Here is a 19,038-nt window from a genome sequence, read left to right on the forward strand (position 1 = left end):
AGAGAATCGAACGGGCTATCGAATGGTGTGCGGTGCAGGGGTTGGCACGCGGCACGTGCACCGGGGAGGACACTTTCTTTTGAAAAATGGACGTTTTGGACGGATTTTGAAATTTATATTAATTTCAGGTGATCGTCAGACGGAATGAGTTGAAACAGCTCCTATTAGCAATAAAAATGTACCGTCTCTCATGGAAAAATTGTGAAAAGCTAATTGATCAAAAACAATGTGGAAAAAATCGCTGAATTAAATGGTATTTGTCCAAAATGTGCCACTAAATAATTACACGGATTTTGCTGCTTAACCTGATACGTTTGACAATTGAAAATGCTAGCATTGGAAAGAGCATTCAATTCTCTCCAAGATCCAATCATCACGTTTGCATGACAAGCAACAGTATTCTTTAAAATATAAATATTTCAAACCTCTGCAAAACGATTTTTAGTGAAAATTATCTACGCCTTTAATTTGTCATAAAACTACGCGCCTAAATTATAAAGCACATTTGACAGATTCTGAAGTGGAAAGCATGCTTATCAGACACGGGCACCTCGATGCGGTGGATATTTTTTCCACAAACCAAAACGTTTAGCCGTCAAAAAGCAATTGACCGAAATGGATAGATAACCCAACCGACACAAGAACAACCGAACACCCGCCGATCGAAAATATCCCTTTTCGCGTTACGGAGCACGCGGGTCACCCTAGTTCTAGCTACGCTAATAAGAATTAAATTTGCTGATCATACAAGAGGAAGTACCTAAAGAAATATTGCTAATAATGCTCTTGATTTTTGCTAGGAGCATGACATTCCAAAGCCAAAAATGTAAACAATCGGCAGCAAGCCGCGCAGCACAGTTGACGTTACTGGCGTGTGTGGGTTTTATTGGATTTTGAATTGATATTAATTTTTTCTTCCAAGTTACTTCTCATTAGATATTGCTTCAATATCTGTTCACATCTTCTACGCAATTCTGGAGTGGTTCAAAGCAAATATAGATAAAGTCGAACAAGAAATGGCATTACTTGAGGCACCTATCTTATATCTAACTACCGATCACTGACGATAGCAAGGAGCACGGCCGACTAGCCGACGAGTTATCTGAAATATTACTTGAATCAAGTTTTTATATAATCGAAGGGTCTACCGACGACTTCAAATATGGAGAATATTTCGGAATCATTCGGCAGACTGAACCTGAACGGAAGCGGGAAGCCGGTGATAAATTGAATCATTTGGCCACAACACAAAAAAATGGACATTGGACAGCATATGGGTACTGCAAAGAAATAGCAAAAGTGGGCGATGAAAACGAATGTAAACGAATGCGTTGTGACTTGTGATGCAACATGCTGGGCATGTCAATCAAGGCGTTGCTGGACTGGACTTCAGTCCTTCCTCTCGCCCTCGCCAGTTATTTACTTCCTCTTCGGTAAAACGCTGTATAAAGAGCACGGTGTAATAATCACGGTGAGAAAGATTTGAAACGCTTTTGGCCTTTTGTGTTATCAAAATACAATGTGAACTGTCGTTTTTTTTAAGTGGAAAACTCAATGTAATCGGGAATGCGAATGAAAAAAGGAATTCCCTGTTGTGTTTCTGCATGATGGGGTGATTTTAATCGCAGTGATGCCACAATGAGATAAGCCTTATAAAAATAGCTGTTCTGGGGTTTAATTTCAATATAAGCCCTGACACACGATACCCTATATATCCAGCAAGAAATAACCATTATGACATCAAAAAAATTTTGCGTAGCCTGTGGCATGTTTTTATCATACGTTGCATCGACGAAGTCATTAAATTTGTAACATTATCATACAAAAAAAAATTGATGTATGCCAAGCTGTTTCTCAAAGTATGCCACAAAAAGTAGCATACTTTCAATGCCAGCAAACTCGGCAAACAGCTGTTGAAAAAGCAGATCGGCGTACCAGAGGTACCTCAAATGTAATAGTATGCCAAAAAACGACGGACTTATGCAGTCATACTTTGTCTTTGTCTTGAATAAGTATCCCTGTACGGAGTTTGGTGAAACTGAATATGTCATAATATGCCAAAAGTGAATATGTACGCCGCCGTAATGGAATATATTCACTTGGTGAAATCGGGCCCTGGGCGCGGGTTAATATGTTTAAGATCTCTGCAAGATGCATCCCCCGTTCGCTGACTCCAGAGGAAAGGCAAACTCGAAAGGAGGCGTAACGCGAAAATGTTGGCCCCTATATCGAAGATCCAAAAGAGTTCATTGAACTACTTGTTACCGTGGAGGGATCATACATTGACCCTCAGGGCGTGAACGAGGTGCCCAAGTGAAAGCACACTGAGTAAAGGCCACCAAATGTGTGCAACGTGTTTAAGTCAGACGGCAAGGTGACAGTGGTTGCATTTTTGGATGATGGCGGGGCTCTGCTCGTCAACTTTCTAAAACAGGGGCACACAATTAATGATGAATGCTACACCTCCCTTCGATAACAGTAGCGAGCAGCAGATATCAAGGAGAGACTAGGGAAGCTGACTAAAAGTGTGCGCCTGATCCAGGATCACGCACCAGCACACATGAGCAGGGTGACGATCAGCGAAGCAGTGAGCTGTGGCTTCGAGTTGTTGTCACAGCAACTTTTTTCTCCGTACCTTGCACCCTCAGGTTGCCACCTCTTCCCCAACATAAGGAAATTGCTTAGCAGTGGCAACTTCGCTGACAGCAAGGAGACAAAAGCAGCCGTCTTAGACGTGCCAGATGCGTCCAAAACCCACTTGGCTATGGAGACCCAGGGTCCTCTCGCGAAGCGCTGCGCGAAATATTTTTGTCTTAACGCTGGTTATTTGACTAAATGAACATTTTTGGTCTAATAAGTCGACGTCGTATCTCTGCTCCTTCATGGTCGGGCCGAGAACTTTTTGAACGCCCCTCGTAGGTACAAATAGATACAATATTTAAACAAGAGCAGACCGCAGCACGCTCGCCGTCACATTCCACTATACATCACACACCACACACACATATACCAATATTTGTCCATACAGATATGTGGACTGAGGTCATATAGGCCACACAAGTATCCTTACAGTTTTCATAGTATACTACATCGTATACCAGTGGTCATCTAGAACTGGACTACACAAGTGTGTGTGTGTGTGGGGGGGGGGACCTGTGTGTTTTGTTGGTTGCTTGCATGTTATAACCTAGTGTAATAAAGGCCAAGAGCTTTGCATTGTGTTCAGGCTGGGCCGAAGGTTTCTTATGTGGATTGATTCTATTATCTTTACTTCTGCGCAATCTTTACCTGTATCCAGAATTTATATGCGGAAGGAGTTGTTAATGTCACTATTGGAAAGGTCGTTGTGAGAGTGCAAGATATGCTCACCTAGCGGTGTGTCTAGCTTTCTTAGACGTGCGTCACTTAGATGTTCGTTGAATCTGTAGCGAACTGGTCTCGTGCACTCTATTATTATTTACGTCATAGACTCATCCCTTCATGAGATCGGAATCACAGGGCTATTCTCGAGTCAGAGTCAACACACGCTAAGAAATGCAATGATGAGGATAAAAAGTGAACACACATAAACCACACTACACACACGATGCAGAAGCTAAAAGCGGTTACAGTGACGTGTCAGCTCATGTCACCGAAGATAAGAGTTCTAAGACCTTGCTGGTAAACATCGAGGTGGACATGTCCCAGAACTCGCGTGGTAGGGCGTTATAGCCTGCGGCAGCGCGGTACACGAATTGCCGCTTGTAGGTTTCAGCACGTTCTGCTGCCTCGCATGGCTTACATGTGATTTTGTATACTGCGTTTCTTGTGCTGCATTTTTTCTCGAGTCCATTGGAACAGGCATGACAATGTCTGTTGCCGGCGGGACAGGGAGGACGGGTGAGTGCTGATGAGATCAATTTCCCTTGAAGTGAGTTTTTGTTCGTCCATACCGGTTTAATAGGGGCTTTAGCCCCACGAAGGATGCCATTGACGCGGCGGACTATTGTCTCGTTAATGTACGGTAGCCTCATGTAGACTTGTGAGTTGTGCTGTGCTGTGTTGCGTTTTTCTTTATGTGTTTGTTTGTGACTGTTGTTTCTGTTCTTTTTGATAGTGCTCCTAATCATACTGTCTGGATAGCCGTTTTCCCTGAATAATGTCGTAATAGTGTTGAGGCTGAATAATGTCGTAATAATGTTGACAATAGTCCGCCGCGTCAATGGCATCCTTCGTGGGGCTAAAGCCCCTATTAAACCGGTATGGACGAACAAAAACTCACTTCAAGGGATATTGATCTCATCAGCACTCACCCGTCCTCCCTGTCCCGCCGGCAACAGACATTTACCGGGGTTACATGAGCGATCCGTTCCAAATACGCACTACGCTAATACGCATCAGCTCCCCACAAACGTATCTACGGCACCGGTTACATGAGACTAATTCGTTTTATCTACGTCAAACGGATCTTGTTTGGCTCACCCGGGCTGACTCCTCGACGGCCGGTAATTCGCATCACAAACGGAATAGGATTAGCGTACAGTCATGGCGCAGTTGCGGCATTTACCGGGACGACTGAACTAAATTTTAAATACTTTTATCATTTGATAGGCTCAAAAGCATTTAAAATTAACATGAAATCAAAAAATGAAAACAAAGTTTTCTTGTTTTAAGTCAGTGGGCACTGATTCGCCATGCAGCGACAGCAGGGTGGTCAGAAAAAAATTATCTATCAAAATATTTCATTCATTTTATTTCACATGCAAAGACAAACCCAAAATGCCAACATTTTTTTTTGCTATTTTCTACGAGGCAGCCAATAAAAAAATGCTTAGTATTTTGCATTTTGACGCTTCCAGTCAGCAAAGAATAGTTCTTGTGAAATACGGCCCGAATCGAATACCTCGGTTACATGAGCGATCCGTTCCAAATACGCACTACGCTAATTCGCATCAGCTCCCCAAGAACGCATTCGGTGCACCGACTACATGAGCAAATTCGCATCAGTGACGTCAAACGGATCTAGTTTGGCTCTCGGCCCGATGCGCATTACAAACGGAATAGCATACAAATGTGGCGCACTTCCGTAGCAATAGAGGTGACTGAATTAAAAACTTAATATCTTATGTCTTTTTTGCATTTAATCTGTTCTAAACATTCTCAATTAACTTAACAAAAAAAGTTAAACATAAAGTTGTCTTGCTTTGACTCATTGAGCACTTGCCTCTCTTGATTCGTCTGTAATGCTGTCAGAAAAATGTTTCAACTGAAAGTACTTTGATATTTTCTTTTTGGTTTTCACTATATTTATTTTTGAAAACTTGACAAAACACCGACATATTTTTTAGATTATTATTTCAAAAGAAGCAAATGAAAAAATACCTATTATTTTGCATTTTAATGTTTCTTTTTGGAAAGAAATAGTTCCTGTAATACGTTTCTTGGTCCTATTCGCTTCTAAGCCTCTTTCCCTGCGGATTTTGTTCGGACCGCCGATTCGTATTAGCAGGTGGATACATGAGTCGGTAGTACGCTCCTGATTCGCATTAGCGGTGAATCCGATCGTGATACGTATTTGCTTTGCTCATGTAACCGCGGATCGGATCGCCGATTCGTACTAGCAGGTGGCTACATGAGTCGGTAATGCGTTCCTAATTCGAATTAGCGGCTAAATACGTATTTACTGTGCTCATGTAACCCCGATAATTGTCATGCCTGTTCCAATGGACTCGAGAAAAAATGCAGCACAAGAAAGGCAGTATACAAAATCACATGTAAGCCATGCGAGGCAGCAGAACGTGCTGAAACCTACATAGGAGAGTGCACGAGACCAGTTCGCTACAGATTCAACGAACATCTAAGTGACGCACGTCTAAGAAAGCTAGACACACCGCTAGGTGAGCATATCTTGCACTCTCACAACGACCTTTCCAATAGTGACATTAACAACTCCTTCCGCATAGAAATTCTGGATACAGGTAAAGATTGCGCAGAAGTAAAGATAATAGAATCAATCCACATAAGAAACCTTCGGCCCAGCCTGAACACAATGCAAAGCTTTTGGCCTTTAACACACTAGGTTATAACATGCAAGCAACCAACACAAACACACAGCCCCCCCCCCCCCCCCACACACACACACACTTGTGTAGTCCAGTTCTAGATGACCACTGGTATACGATGTAGTATACTATGAAAACTGTAAGGATACTTGTGTAGCCTATATGACCTCAGTCCACATATCTGTATGGACAAATATTGGTATATGTGTGTGTGGTGTGTGATGTATAGTGGAATGTGACGGCGAGCGTGCTGCGGTCTGCTCTTGTTTAAATATTGTATCTATTTGTACCTATATTTGTATTAGATTTTGTTAAGTGTACGCCTCAATTGCGCAATGCGCGTTGCTACATGACCTCCAAAAGCCATCTGGGCCAATGTGCACGTGTGAATATTTGGTTCCGTTTCAATTTTTCAAATGTGATTGCCTCGGCTAGACCAGAACCCGATGATGTCGTAAGACGAAAGCTCGTTCTATATTTTCGGCCTATTTTGTTATGCAAAAATACATCTCACTGCCATGTTATTGGTCAATTTCATCACCATATTTAATTATCGAAATGTGGTCAGCGGGAAATGATCTAGGGTTGCCCCGGTGATAGGCGACAGTTGTAACTAATACTCCACCGCTCGAGGCAGACATAGCGGCCAGACAAACGAACATCATCATCAGTGTCAATGGGAGGAAATTAAAATGCGTTTTTTTCTGGACGGATACCATTCTGAACACTTCCAAACACCTATTAACAATTCAACATGACACACTGAACTGGAAAATGACATCCGACGTGAAAATGACGTGACCCTTCCTTATATCCCTGAGGTCATCTCAGGTCACAAAAGGGAGCCTAACAGTTTGTCGTTAATAACTTGTGGTAGGCGCATGCTAGAGCGATGATCGACTGAACGGATCGACTGACATGCAACATAACCTTTTCCGGTCAGGTCTTGACCTTGCCCCGGGGTCAAATTTCAAAATGAAATTTGAAGGTCAAACTATAGTTTATTCGAGGCGGCTTGATAAGAACATGATGGCTGGCAAAATAAATGTCATGACTTTCTCGAGTAAAAAGCTATGGCAAAAAAAAAACTTTTTCGTAAGTGGCTAGAGTTTTTGCCCTCGGGAGAGTTTATGCTAAGCCGTTGACCTGAGGTCAAATCTGAGGACTACTTTGGCGAAAGAACGTTGAAAGAGCTATCGAATGCGCTTTTCGCGGTGCTGCAGCTCAATTAGTTCCCAAATTATGCGCCAGATTTTCGAAAATTGTTCAAACAACCCAAACTTGACCTTTTATGACCTCTGGCCACCTGAGCTTTGACCTAACCTTAAAGAGACCAAGTATTTTCTTCATTTTAACTGCCTTTCCAATGCCGCCTACCCCATGTCGCTACGTAGCCCAGGAGCCGAGTTAGAAGGGAGTGTTCAGACACACACCCCCGGCCCGGCGCGGAAGGCGCTGAGCACCGACCCAGCGCGGGTAAAACTGCTCTGTCTTCGTCTTTACTGGGTGGGCAAAAATCGCTACTGGGATTGCCCACCCAGTTAACATGTTATCCGAGGCCCTGATACTAACACAACGAAGTTTTATCTAAAAGAATAGCATATGAGCTCTGCCTTAACCCTCGCCCCTATTGGTGTTTTTCCAGCAGCGAACGCATAAGAAGTGGGTGGGGGTCCGTTGAACCCCCCCTTGCCGTTTCGCCCCTGATCGAGCTAGAGCTTCGCGGAAAAAACGAGAGTGTTTCCCGTGAGAAAGCCGATGACATCCATTTAAGGTCCTAGGTCATTGGTTGACCTTCCAGGTCAGGTCAATGACCCAAAAAAGGGAAAATCGGGACCGTTAGAACGTCGTAAAGTGTGTCTGCTATGGGTTTTTCGGGGTGCTGATCACGAATATTATGTTAGTTTTGATCACAAAGATGTCGTCATACATTTAGGCCAAGTAGGGTCAGGACGGGTCAGGTCAAGCAGTAGGGGTCCTGCCGGGTATTCGTATTAGGTGTCAACCGCCTCTGACAGCTTCGTAAAATGTTACGAAGGCACCAAAACTACTTCGTAAATGTTCATATGGTTGTTAAATTCGAATTCAGCTCCAAAAACTAGCCTAGAAACATGTAAAACTCGAAAAAGTGAACCGATGTCATTAAAGGACTATGGTTGTTCTGGCTCACAAAAGAAGATTCAGTGCTGACTACAGGTATATTCTAATGTTCGCCCAATGGTGGTTACGTAAAAACTGAAAATACACAAAAATAACACAATCAGTCGAGTAAACACATGAGATACTACAATCATGGCGCTCATTCATAAAAAGCACACTAAATATCACAGCCAAAGTTACGATAAATAAATATAAATCAGTAACAAAAGAATGCAGTAACACAACAATACATTATTTAGGTCATAACTGAACCATAAATATCAATTAAATCATAACATACTCTTTCCTCTCTTTCTGTCTGGCGCGGTCCACGTGTATCAGTATCGGGCATCACCCATTACGGCGGCGCCCAGCTCCGCGCCGACTCTCGCCCAGCGCCGCGCCGACTCTCGCCGCCGCCACGACGACGATCACCGCAACCAAATAATATCGAGTCGCGGGCACAATGGTCATCAAAGGTCAGTGACCGGACCTGACCTTCAGGTGACCTTGACACCCACCCTAATGCATGGGAGCAACATCATATCACATGTTTGAACGCTTGAAACCACGAAAAGACTGCAAACGCGCGGCTAATGCGAGCCGACATACGCCAAATCGCGATTCCGGCCAAACATGGTCTCGAAAAGTAGGTCACAGGTCAAAGGTCATTTGGGTCAGGGTCATGAAACTTCAAGGGTAGGTGTAAAATTGATCAACGCGAGGGCACTACTGTAAGTTTGGTCGTGATCGGCCGCTTTCTACGCGAGTTATTCACGAAAAACCGATGGGGGGTCCGTTCGACCCCCCCCCCACAATGTATACGGGTGAGGGTTAAAGCTCTGGGCACCCCCAACCATTTTCACAAATCGACACCCCTGGGAGTATTTGTCCGTCAAATGCAAAAATAGCAACATACCAGAGCGACATAGCAGGCGGTGCGCCAGAGCAGACTCTCGGCACGACGTACAAAAAAAAAAAAAAAATACTGGATCACATACATTAAACCTTTTTGCGCTGTTCGATGGCCAATCGGCAAAACCCATTCGTCCGATCAGCACATAGGTGGCGCCAGTGAGAGGCATTCCGGCAAAACCTTCAGCATATGGGCAATACGGAATGCTGATCCCACTCCACAGTTCGTCAGTTGGTATAACATTCGCTACTCGCCATAACTAATTGAACTCCGGGGCCCAATCTTATAAACGCCGTGAAATGGATATGGCAGCACTCTAAGGCTGGATCTGTACGCAATCTTATAAAGCTCTGTGAAATCGAAAACACGGCACGCTCTTTACGGTTTTGGTAACCGCCAGTTTTGGATGTGCCGTAGAATGATTACAGCCGTGAGCAGCTGTGCACATCTCAAAACACAAACAATAATCAGCTGATTGCGGCATCGTCGGCACCTATTTCACGCCAGAATTTGTGGCGTACTTTGACGAGCTTCTCAGACAGTTTAATTCATTTAAGATAAATTCAATGTTTTTATGATATAAGTATGCAATATTTTACGTTATGATATTTTTAAGATTAAAACCTCCTCCACATATTAACTCAGGTTCATTATAATGATGCTTATTATACAGACAACGATCAATTTCAAAATACGTATTTTCAGGAACTAAATGCACACTAAAACACATAAAAACGAGTGTTCATCGTTATATGGATTTATTTTTCAAATTAAAAGGGGATTTTTAAGAGGATTTTAGCACCAGTAACCATCATATATTTTCGGCAGCCACTGCATTTTAGAATCGGTATGGGTCTTTAGCCTATACTCACGTCTCACGTATGACACAAATAACGGGCACTTCATGGCTTCTGATTAGATATTTAAATTAATGATGATATACCTTAGTTTGTCAAAAAATTGTTAATTCCTACTCACTATTCGTATCTCCTCACTTTCTGTCTGGCACAGTTACGGATCAATGTGTTGTTTCTTCTCTTCCTGCATCTCGATCTGACTTCTGAGCCGAGTATTTTTCTTGATATGCTTTGATATGTAGACTGGGTTCTTCAATCTTTTGAGGAATTGCTTTTTGCCTTAACAGCAAATAAATGCAAATTATAAGTAGAAGAAACACTTCATTCACTCGAATTTCTGAGCGCGAGAACGCCCTCGCTGAAATTTATTTGGTCGGCAATCCACTTTTCAGGAGAATTCTTCAAGCATGTTTGTGTTTTCCATAGTTTGCTATCACGTTTTCCATAAATAACTTATTCATTACACATATGTGTGTCTCTAAAAGAAATAAATGCCCCATAAAAATTAAAACACATAACTTTTGCTGTTCGCAAACAGTACGCATAATTTCCAATAGCGACGGCGACAAGACATTGACCAATCACGTTGCGTGTTTCCTGCTGGCGTTGATTTGTACTGTGGGCAAAATGGCGTGAATAGAATTACCATACTATTCTCTTTATAAGATTGCGTGAATAGGGTGCCGTAAATAGAGTGGGGTGGAATGATAGTACGCCATTTGGTAGCACAACCTTTATAAGATTGGGCCCGGGAAAGCCTTTGACGATTTGGATAAATGTTTCGTCCTTCGTTAACATCCCTTCGTCGTTCACCAAATCATCCCTATGCTAATTTCGGCATTCCTCATAACATTTCGTCAAAACTTAAAACAGATCGCCCCTTTACAGAGAAGTATAAATATGACCGCTTTTACACAGTGCAGTGCGAGGGATAGGTGTCGAAACTCGTAGGTCATCTATCCACATACAAATCGGTAGTCGTTCATCAGCGCCATAGGTGCAATGTACATGCTCGTAGCTGACATGTTATCGGCTGATTAAAAATGAACAGGCAACAGAGCGTTTGATAGGTCAACTCCGCCTCAAACACCAAGGTGTCCGGCCGGCCGGGCCCGGCTCGCCATCTGTCAGCCTTCCCTCGCGAGTCCGACCGGCGCGGCCGCCCGAGGCGTTGTCCCATGACATCGCTCGGGCAGTGACGCGATAATGACAGCCGGCTTCGTGATTTGTGTCGAAGCGCTTAGGAGTCCGACACTCGACCGCACACTGGGCCGATCGCCAGGTCTAGCACGACATGGGTAAAAAAATCGAACGTTGTGGATGTGCAATGAAACCTATACCAATTTGTTCAAAAATGATCATATTACATTGCTGTGGTCTTTGTTTTCCAACACAATTGCTATTTCATGGCGAAAACTCAGCTTAACCCGCGCCCCACTGGGGGGGGGGGCTATTTATAGCCCCCCTCCCGTTTTTCTGCAATAACTTCCAAACCGCTTGACGTATCGACGCCAAACTTTCAGTACCTTAGGCTGCATCAATTTGACACCTTGTGTCAAAATTTGAACTTCGTACCTACTATAGGTCGGCCGGAAATGACGTCAGAGTGACGTCATGTTCGGCCGATTTCGACGCAAAACATTGAACCACGGCAATCGCTCCCAAGAGCTCAGTTTTTAAGCTAGATCCAATTTCTTTGCATGAGAGGACTCAGAATAGACCGCGCTATCAAACTGCTATCTCGGATTTTCGAAATTTTGAAAATTTCGAAAATTTTATATAATAATATCCAAAATTTATATTTTCACATTTTTTTCAAAAAGTTTCTGACTTTTCGAAAAAACCGGAATATATGTGATAGAACGCATTATTATGACTAACTCTAGCAAGTTTTAGCTAAATATCTTCAAAAATGGCCAAGTTTTACGCATTATTGCAAAAAATTCACAATTATTAATTTTTCAAATCAATTTTTCAGCACGTATTTGACATTGTACGCCAATATAAATAGCACCATCGTGTTCCTGAGCTCAAACTGCATCCAATAGACACCTTTTTTCTTAAAAAAAATTTTAACTTCAAAATTTGACCTTTTTTGACCTGAAAGTGACCTAACATAAGCTAAATTCGACTCAAAATGACCTCGAATAACACAGACGACATCAAATTCGAAATCTCTGACCTAAATGGACCATAAAACATGTGTCACGTGACCGACGCATGATATAATATTTTCGTGACCTGTGATGACCTGACCTTGACCTGAAAATCAAAGTACAAGTTTGGTACCCTCAGGGTAACTAGAGCATCTGTTCCCGAGTGTGTGATCCAAAAATGAGCCTGGTCTGACTTGTAAGACGGCGGCCAGAGCCCAAAACGTGATCAAGCCAAAATGCTAATAATTTTTACTTTGACCTGACCTGTGACGTCATCGGTGACCTCGAGGTCAATGAAATTAGGTTTTGCTCGACAGTTTTTCCGGGGCTATCAGACGCCGTTTGAATTTTGACAATCGGCCCAGTAGTTTCGGAGTTAGGAGGGGGGGGGCTATGAATAGCCCCCCCCCCCCAGTAGGGCGTGTTATACGCAGACCCCAGTGGGGCGCGGGTTAAACACGAACTTCGGAATCGTTTGGACCGAACTCGTCCCCCGCACTCTTCGACAACGTATCTTTGATCCACGAAAACAATCACAATTTGAGGAGGAATCCCACATTAATATACATCAAACGATAGCTCCGGGTCTGCAGACAACACATATCCACATGAAAAAGGCGAACCCTTAATTGGTTATGATGTATTTGCACCGCAAAGATTTAAAGACGAAAATATAATTTCACATCATTGATGTCACACACAAATAGACTTTTAAAAAAGTACCGCAAAGTACCGCTTCAAAAATCTCGCTACATGTCAATGAGTCATTGTACTACAAGATCCAACATTCATTTCTTGCGACTTTTTGCGACTTTGGATGTCAGCAGCCAAACTTCAACCCGCGCCGGACCGGTGCTTGGCGTCAAACGCGCCGGGCCGGGAGGTGTTGATTGAACACTCCCCTTCTAACTCGGCTCCTGGGCCACATAGCGACACGTAGAAAGTGACTTTCGAAAGAGCGCCCAAAATTCCAGATAGAGTAATTAGTCATTTCTGGGACAGGTCAAAGGTCACGTCACCAGAGGTCATTAAAGGTAAAATGTTGCATATATCAACATTTCTCGAAACACCGCCCCTTACCTCGGGGACCAATAGAGCTACATCGTCGCGGAAAAGTGCATTCAATTACTCTTTTAGCGGTCTTTCTGAAATAAGCCGTCAGATTTGGCTTAACCCTCGCCCCTAGTGGTGTTTTTCCAGCCGCGAACGTATAGAAGGGGTCCGTTGGACCCCCCCCCCCTGCCGTTTCGCCCCTGATCGAGCTCGAGCTTTGCGGGAAAGACGAGCGTGTTGCCCGTGACAAGAGGAAGCTGATGATACCCAATTGTAAGGTCCTAGGTCATCGGTTGACCTTCCAGGTCAGGTCAATGACCCACAAGTCGGGAAAATCGGGACCTGTCAGAACGTCGTAAATGGTGGCTGCTATGGGTTTTTTGGGTGCTGATCACGAATATAATGTTATTTATGATCATAGATGGTCTTCATACATTTAGGCCAGGTCGGGTCAGGTCAGGTCAGTTCAACTAGTAAGGGTTTTGCCGCGTATTTGTAGTAGGTGGCAACCGCCTCTGACAGCTCCGTAACATGTTACCAAGGCACCAAAGCAACATAGTAAATGTTCAAATGGTTTCTAGATTCGAATTCAGCTCCAAAAACTAGCCTAGAAGCATGTAAAACTCGAAAAAATGAACCAAGGTCATCAAAGGTCAATGACCTTACCTGACCTTCCGGTGACCTTGACACCCACCCTTATGCATGGGAGCAACATAATATCTCATGCTTGAGCGCTTTAAACCACGAAAAGACTGCAAACTCGCGGCTAATGCGAGCCGACATACGCTGAATCGCGATTCCGGCCAAACATGGTCTCAAAAGAAGGTCACAAGGTCAAAGATCATTAAGGTCAGTGTCATAAAATTTTCAGGTTAGCTGTGAAATTAATTATCGCGAGAGTACTGAAAGTTTCGTTGCAATCGGCCGCTTTTTACACAAATTACTCGCGAAAAACCGAGGGTTCCGTTCGAAGATTCAGGTCCTGTCGCGCTAGAATGGCGTATCGGCCCACTGTGGACCGTCTATATGCCTACTCGATATTGCGCCGGCAGTCTCCTCGTAGCTGGGGCATTCCACGATAGATCATACCAGGCCCGTCACCCTCATCTCTCAGATTTTAATGAAAATCGGTTCTAGGGGTAATCATAGGCCCCAAAGACGCCTGGCAAAATATCAGATTTCTCAGATCAAAACTTTTTGAGTTATATTGCATTACATTTTTTAAAACTTCGGTTTGTAACGGTGAGTTTGGTGGCCTATAACTCAAGAACGGGTTAAGCAACCAACAAACGGTAAACAACACTAAGCTTGCGATGAATCAAAAATTAATATTGCTTTTTAAAAATTCCAAAGAAGAATTTTCATTGTTGAACAAAAACCTTAACCTTTTTTCATTTGCCTCTGATGACTTTTGGGACCAAAATTTTTTCACATTTTCATTTTATCAAAATAAACTTCATGTCATTGCAAATCGACATGCAAAAAATTAGAAAGGTGTACTTTCTGTAAGTTCCTCAATTTCCCGCAAACAAAATGGGTTTCGGAGGGGTTGATACGACCCCAGCACGCCGTTCGCTTCTAATAGAGCTAGAGCCTCGCGGAAAAAAAAACGAGCGTGTGTGCGAGAGATGATGTTTTTCGTACTCCAGCGTAGATGGGTAGCCATTCGAAGATGACTGATGTCATCACTGTCAACCGTGGCAGCCGAATGGCTACCCATCTACGCTGGAGTACGAAAAACATCATCTCACGCTCTCAGTCCCAGCGGATAAAAACAACACCTAAGAATGAGCGTGTGTGCCGTTACAAGTCGCAGCGATTGGTACCCGATTTTAAGGTCTCAGGTTAACCGGTAGCGTCTGAGGTCAGGTCAAGTGACTGAAGTTACGGGTTCGGTTTTTAGTAAATAACTTCGCAAAAAATGGCCGCAGAGCCGCGATATTAGCATCATTGTGTTCACCCAGCTCAGGTGCGTCAATTGGTATACCTACTTTTTGTTAGACTGAGGTCAACTTAACCCGGCACCGCCTGGGCTATTTCCATCGAACAACGCAAAAAGGTGTACTAGCATTTGCGTCGTTTGGCCGATTGCATACTGTTGTGACCGAAATGCTAGCCGACGAGCGAACTGCGCGTCTTTGCCGAGAGAAGTGGGCCGGTGCCCAGCAGCTGACTGGCCGGCCAGTCAGCCCCCGCCTACCGTGCGGCGTGAAGTCGGGCGTGAAGAAGACGCTGCGGGTCAGCTTGGTGTCGTCGCTGATGACGCGCAGGTCCAGTCTGAACAGCTGGCTGTCGATTTCCACCTCCTCCTCGTCCAGCTGCAACTGATGGGCCGGCAGTGCAGAAGGTCATACTCTGGGGACTGCACTGGCTGGTGACAGTGCTCGGTGATGTCTGCCGCCGTTCGAGGTCATTCAGCACTGGCTGCACTGGCTACTGCTGCCCGTATGGAGTAGAGGCGCTACTCCGTACTGTCACCACCGTTCGAGGTCACACCCAGGGAAATGCGCTGGCACCCACAGCCTATGCCAATTCGAGAACATAAATCTGCTTGTGTGTTGTTATTTAAAGGGACTATCCCACCTTTATATAAGGTTTGAGTTGAGATAGCCAAGTTTGCGGCGAGGTCCAGAAACCACTATCTATCTTGGTTGCAACCCCCGCGGCCTCGTGGTGTTGAAGAAATTCGTTCCCTTCATTTGAAAATGAGCCCTGCGCAAGGCCCAATCTCTTAACCATTAACGGTAATCTGATGACGTCATTTGCCTTTTGAACGCTGTTCAAGTGAAGTATCACTTGATTTACGAATAAGCCAATCAGAGACACTTTTGTTATTGTATGATCCGAGTCATATTTGAGAGCAAATACCTATATTTGCTGCCAAATTTCCCCCACACTGACATGAAGTAAATCCTTCATTACGTCACAGATCCGATCTAAATGACGTCACGATGAAATATAAAAGTCGCAATATCTCAAAAAGTATACGATGAAAACGCGTAAAAACTTGCAGAATTCGTCACAATATCATGAGTAACATTTCCGAATCCTAAACGGGACTTTTTTGAAGGTGGGATAGTCCCTTTAACACCAAGTCACGTAGGAGCCTACACAAGCCGACAGTAGCGTCTCGTGGAAGTGTGCAAGAACGGAAAACAAATATAGAGTCCGATCATCTGGGGGCAGATCAGACTACGAGGTTGGGTTTCGGGTGAACGGACTGTGGAGCTGATTGGCTGGGACTACAAGGCACCAGAGCGTGCTGCTCTAGCGCACGTACCCTAAATAGTTGCGTCAGCCGGTCGGCGGCGCCCTCGGAGCCCACCAGCACGGCGTTGAGCGGGTGCACGGCCGAGTCGCCACCGGCGAACACCCAGTGGGTGCCGGCCACGGCGGGCGCCGCCGGCGCGGCCCGGTCGGCCAGCAGCGCCCACACCTGCAGCTCCATACACAGCTGGGCCGACGGGCACCGCTCCGGCCGCGGACGGTGCAGGAAACCCAGATGCTGCAGCAGCACCAGCTGACGCTCCTGCTCGAAACGGTCCAACAGTTTGTACCTGGGAGAGGCGGGGGCTGGTCAGCGACGGCCGCAGAGCTCTCGTACAAACGTACCGTCAACTGGTCACTGGCCGACCACCGGTCTCACAGACCACAGCGAGGCGCAGCCACTGCTTCCGGCAACTGACCTGACGTCCTCCTGCAGCAGTTCGGTGATGTCCTTGATCTGGTCGGGGCTGAGCGCACCGCCGCCAGATGCCGGGCAGATGCCGTAAAACAGGTCGGCCCGCTCCAGCAGCAGCTCCTGACAACAGCAGCCCGGACACGGCGGCAAATCAGCCACACAACCCTAGATGCGGCACGCGCAGGATGGCCTAAAGGACGTATGGCAGGATGAGACGTGACTTGCGAGATGATAGTGCGAGGGTGAGATGAGATCCAGCAGCGCGCGGCACTGCTTTATACAGAACACTGGCACTGGGATTCTAAGAGAAACGCAATTGCCGCTACCAGAATCAGTTGCCAACTCGACACCAGCCCCATCAGACCAGCCGCGCGACAAACAGCGCGCCTGCCAGTGGTCCGGCCCCCCGCCACCAGTTGCCGGCCAGACCAGAACCAGTTCCCAACTCGACAACAGCCCCATCAGACCAGCCGCGCGACAAACAGCGCGCCTGCCAGTGGTCCGGCCCGCCACCAGTTGCCGGCCAGACCAGAACCAGTTGCCAACTCGACACCAGCCCCATCAGACCAGCCGCGCGACAAACAGCGCGCCTGCCAGTGGTCCGGCCCCCGCCACCAGTTGCCGGCCAGACCAGAACCAGTTCCCAACTCGACCAGCCCCATCAGACCAGCCGCGCGACAAACAGCGCGCCTGCCAGTGGTCCGGCCCCCCGCCACCAGTTGCCGGCCATTGGGGGAGGGGGGGGGGCATCCGGTTGAGTCCGGTCCGGCTCGCCGGCGCACCCACCTGGAAGTTAACACGGGCCTTTTCCACGATGTGCCGCTGGTGGAGGTCGTAGATCTCCTGACGCTCCTCCTCTGCCAAACTCTCGAAGCACTCGCGGCCCAGAAAGAGCACGCGAACTTCGGACAGCGACTTGCCCGGTGTGACGTAGCTAGTCTCCTCCAGCAGCTGTTTGAACTGGCGACGTAGCCTGCCGGCGTCAGCTGGGTAAGAGGGATAGCACTGGTCCATAGGCTCATAGGCTTAACACTAGCTAGAGAGTTCTAGAGACATTGGTGATACCAGTCTAAGCGCGCAGGGCACCAGCCTAAGCATGCAATGAGACTTCGACATTACGTAGCGAAAAAAAAAAAAGATACATTTTTCTCTCTATTTTTAAAAGTTGGAAGCACGTAACGGCAGGCCGCCCGGAACAGTTGTCGTGCGACCGTTAACCTTCCAGGCGGTGGAGGGGGGGGATTCCCCCCCTTTAGTTTTTTCGATATATCTCCAGAACCGCTACGCCGATCGTCACCAAACTTTCAGAACCCCCCTCCCGTGAATAGCTTCTACATATCGTGACCAAAAAATTCCAAAGGCTATGATAGGTTGAACGCTAATGACATCGGAGTGACGTCATTTCTGCCATTTTCGACCCGAAAAAAGGTTTCGCGGGAAGAGCTGAGGCCTACAGCTTTAGAGATACAGAAAAATGTTTCAGATATAACCAGTATAACGCCTTTTGGGGCGATTACCTAACGGAGCGAGCGAGAGGGTGAGCCTTGCACGTGCGAAATTTCGAGGGGGTACCTCCAGCTGACTTGTGCACGGCACCCTACTAACCGGTCTCTAGCGATGTGCCAAATTTGAGCACAATCGGTCCAGCCGTTCTCGAGATCTGGAATCGACCCCTGCACGTGCGCACGTGCAGCAGCACCCCAACTCTGGCACATGGATATGCATTGCCTAGTGAGTGCCTACCTACATGCCAACTTTCAGCGCAATCGGCCCAGTAGTTACCGAGATATTGCAACAATTACAAAAGTGACACCTCTTCGTTTTGCACGTGGCACGTGCATAAGGGGTCACCTACATGTATCGGGAATAGTCCAATACTTGGTAGAAGGAATGAAGCTACCCTACAAAAATTACCGCGTGTAAATCGGTCAAGTGGTTGCTGAGATATAAGCCTCGCAAAAGCGTGACCACGGCCGGCCGGCCGGCCGGCCGGCCGGCCGGCCGCTCATACTCAGAAATTTCCGTTAATCTAAGGAAAGACTACGCTCCCTTCGCTCGCTCCGTAAAAAGGTGTAGAACCAGTATAACGCCTTTTGGGGCGACTAACGGAGCGAGCGAGAGGGTGAGCCTTGCACGTGTGAAATTTGGACGAGGTACCTCCAGCTGACTTGTGCACGGCACCCTACTAACCGGT

General features: G+C 46.0%; 1 protein-coding gene across 7 annotated transcripts in view; it reads right to left on the bottom strand.

The window, feature by feature from the left end:
- The window catches only part of LOC122383683 (rho GTPase-activating protein 190-like), a 406,057-nt gene that overhangs the window by 251,400 nt on the left and 135,619 nt on the right, over positions 1 to 19,038 (bottom strand). For all 7 annotated transcript variants that reach the window (XM_043370373.1, XM_043370389.1, XM_043370415.1 and 4 more), the window contains exons 7-10: positions 17,631 to 17,817; positions 16,849 to 16,964; positions 16,443 to 16,719; positions 15,363 to 15,486 (exon numbers count right to left, since the gene is read on the bottom strand). In XM_043370373.1, coding sequence (XP_043226308.1) covers positions 15,363 to 15,486; positions 16,443 to 16,719; positions 16,849 to 16,964; positions 17,631 to 17,817 — 704 coding nt within the window. The remainder of the gene's footprint in view (positions 1 to 15,362; positions 15,487 to 16,442; positions 16,720 to 16,848; positions 16,965 to 17,630; positions 17,818 to 19,038) is intronic.

Source organism: Amphibalanus amphitrite, unplaced genomic scaffold (genome assembly GCF_019059575.1).
Source record: "Amphibalanus amphitrite isolate SeventyFive unplaced genomic scaffold, NRLGWU_Aamphi_draft 000013F_arrow, whole genome shotgun sequence".
Taxonomy (NCBI): domain Eukaryota; kingdom Metazoa; phylum Arthropoda; class Thecostraca; order Balanomorpha; family Balanidae; genus Amphibalanus; species Amphibalanus amphitrite.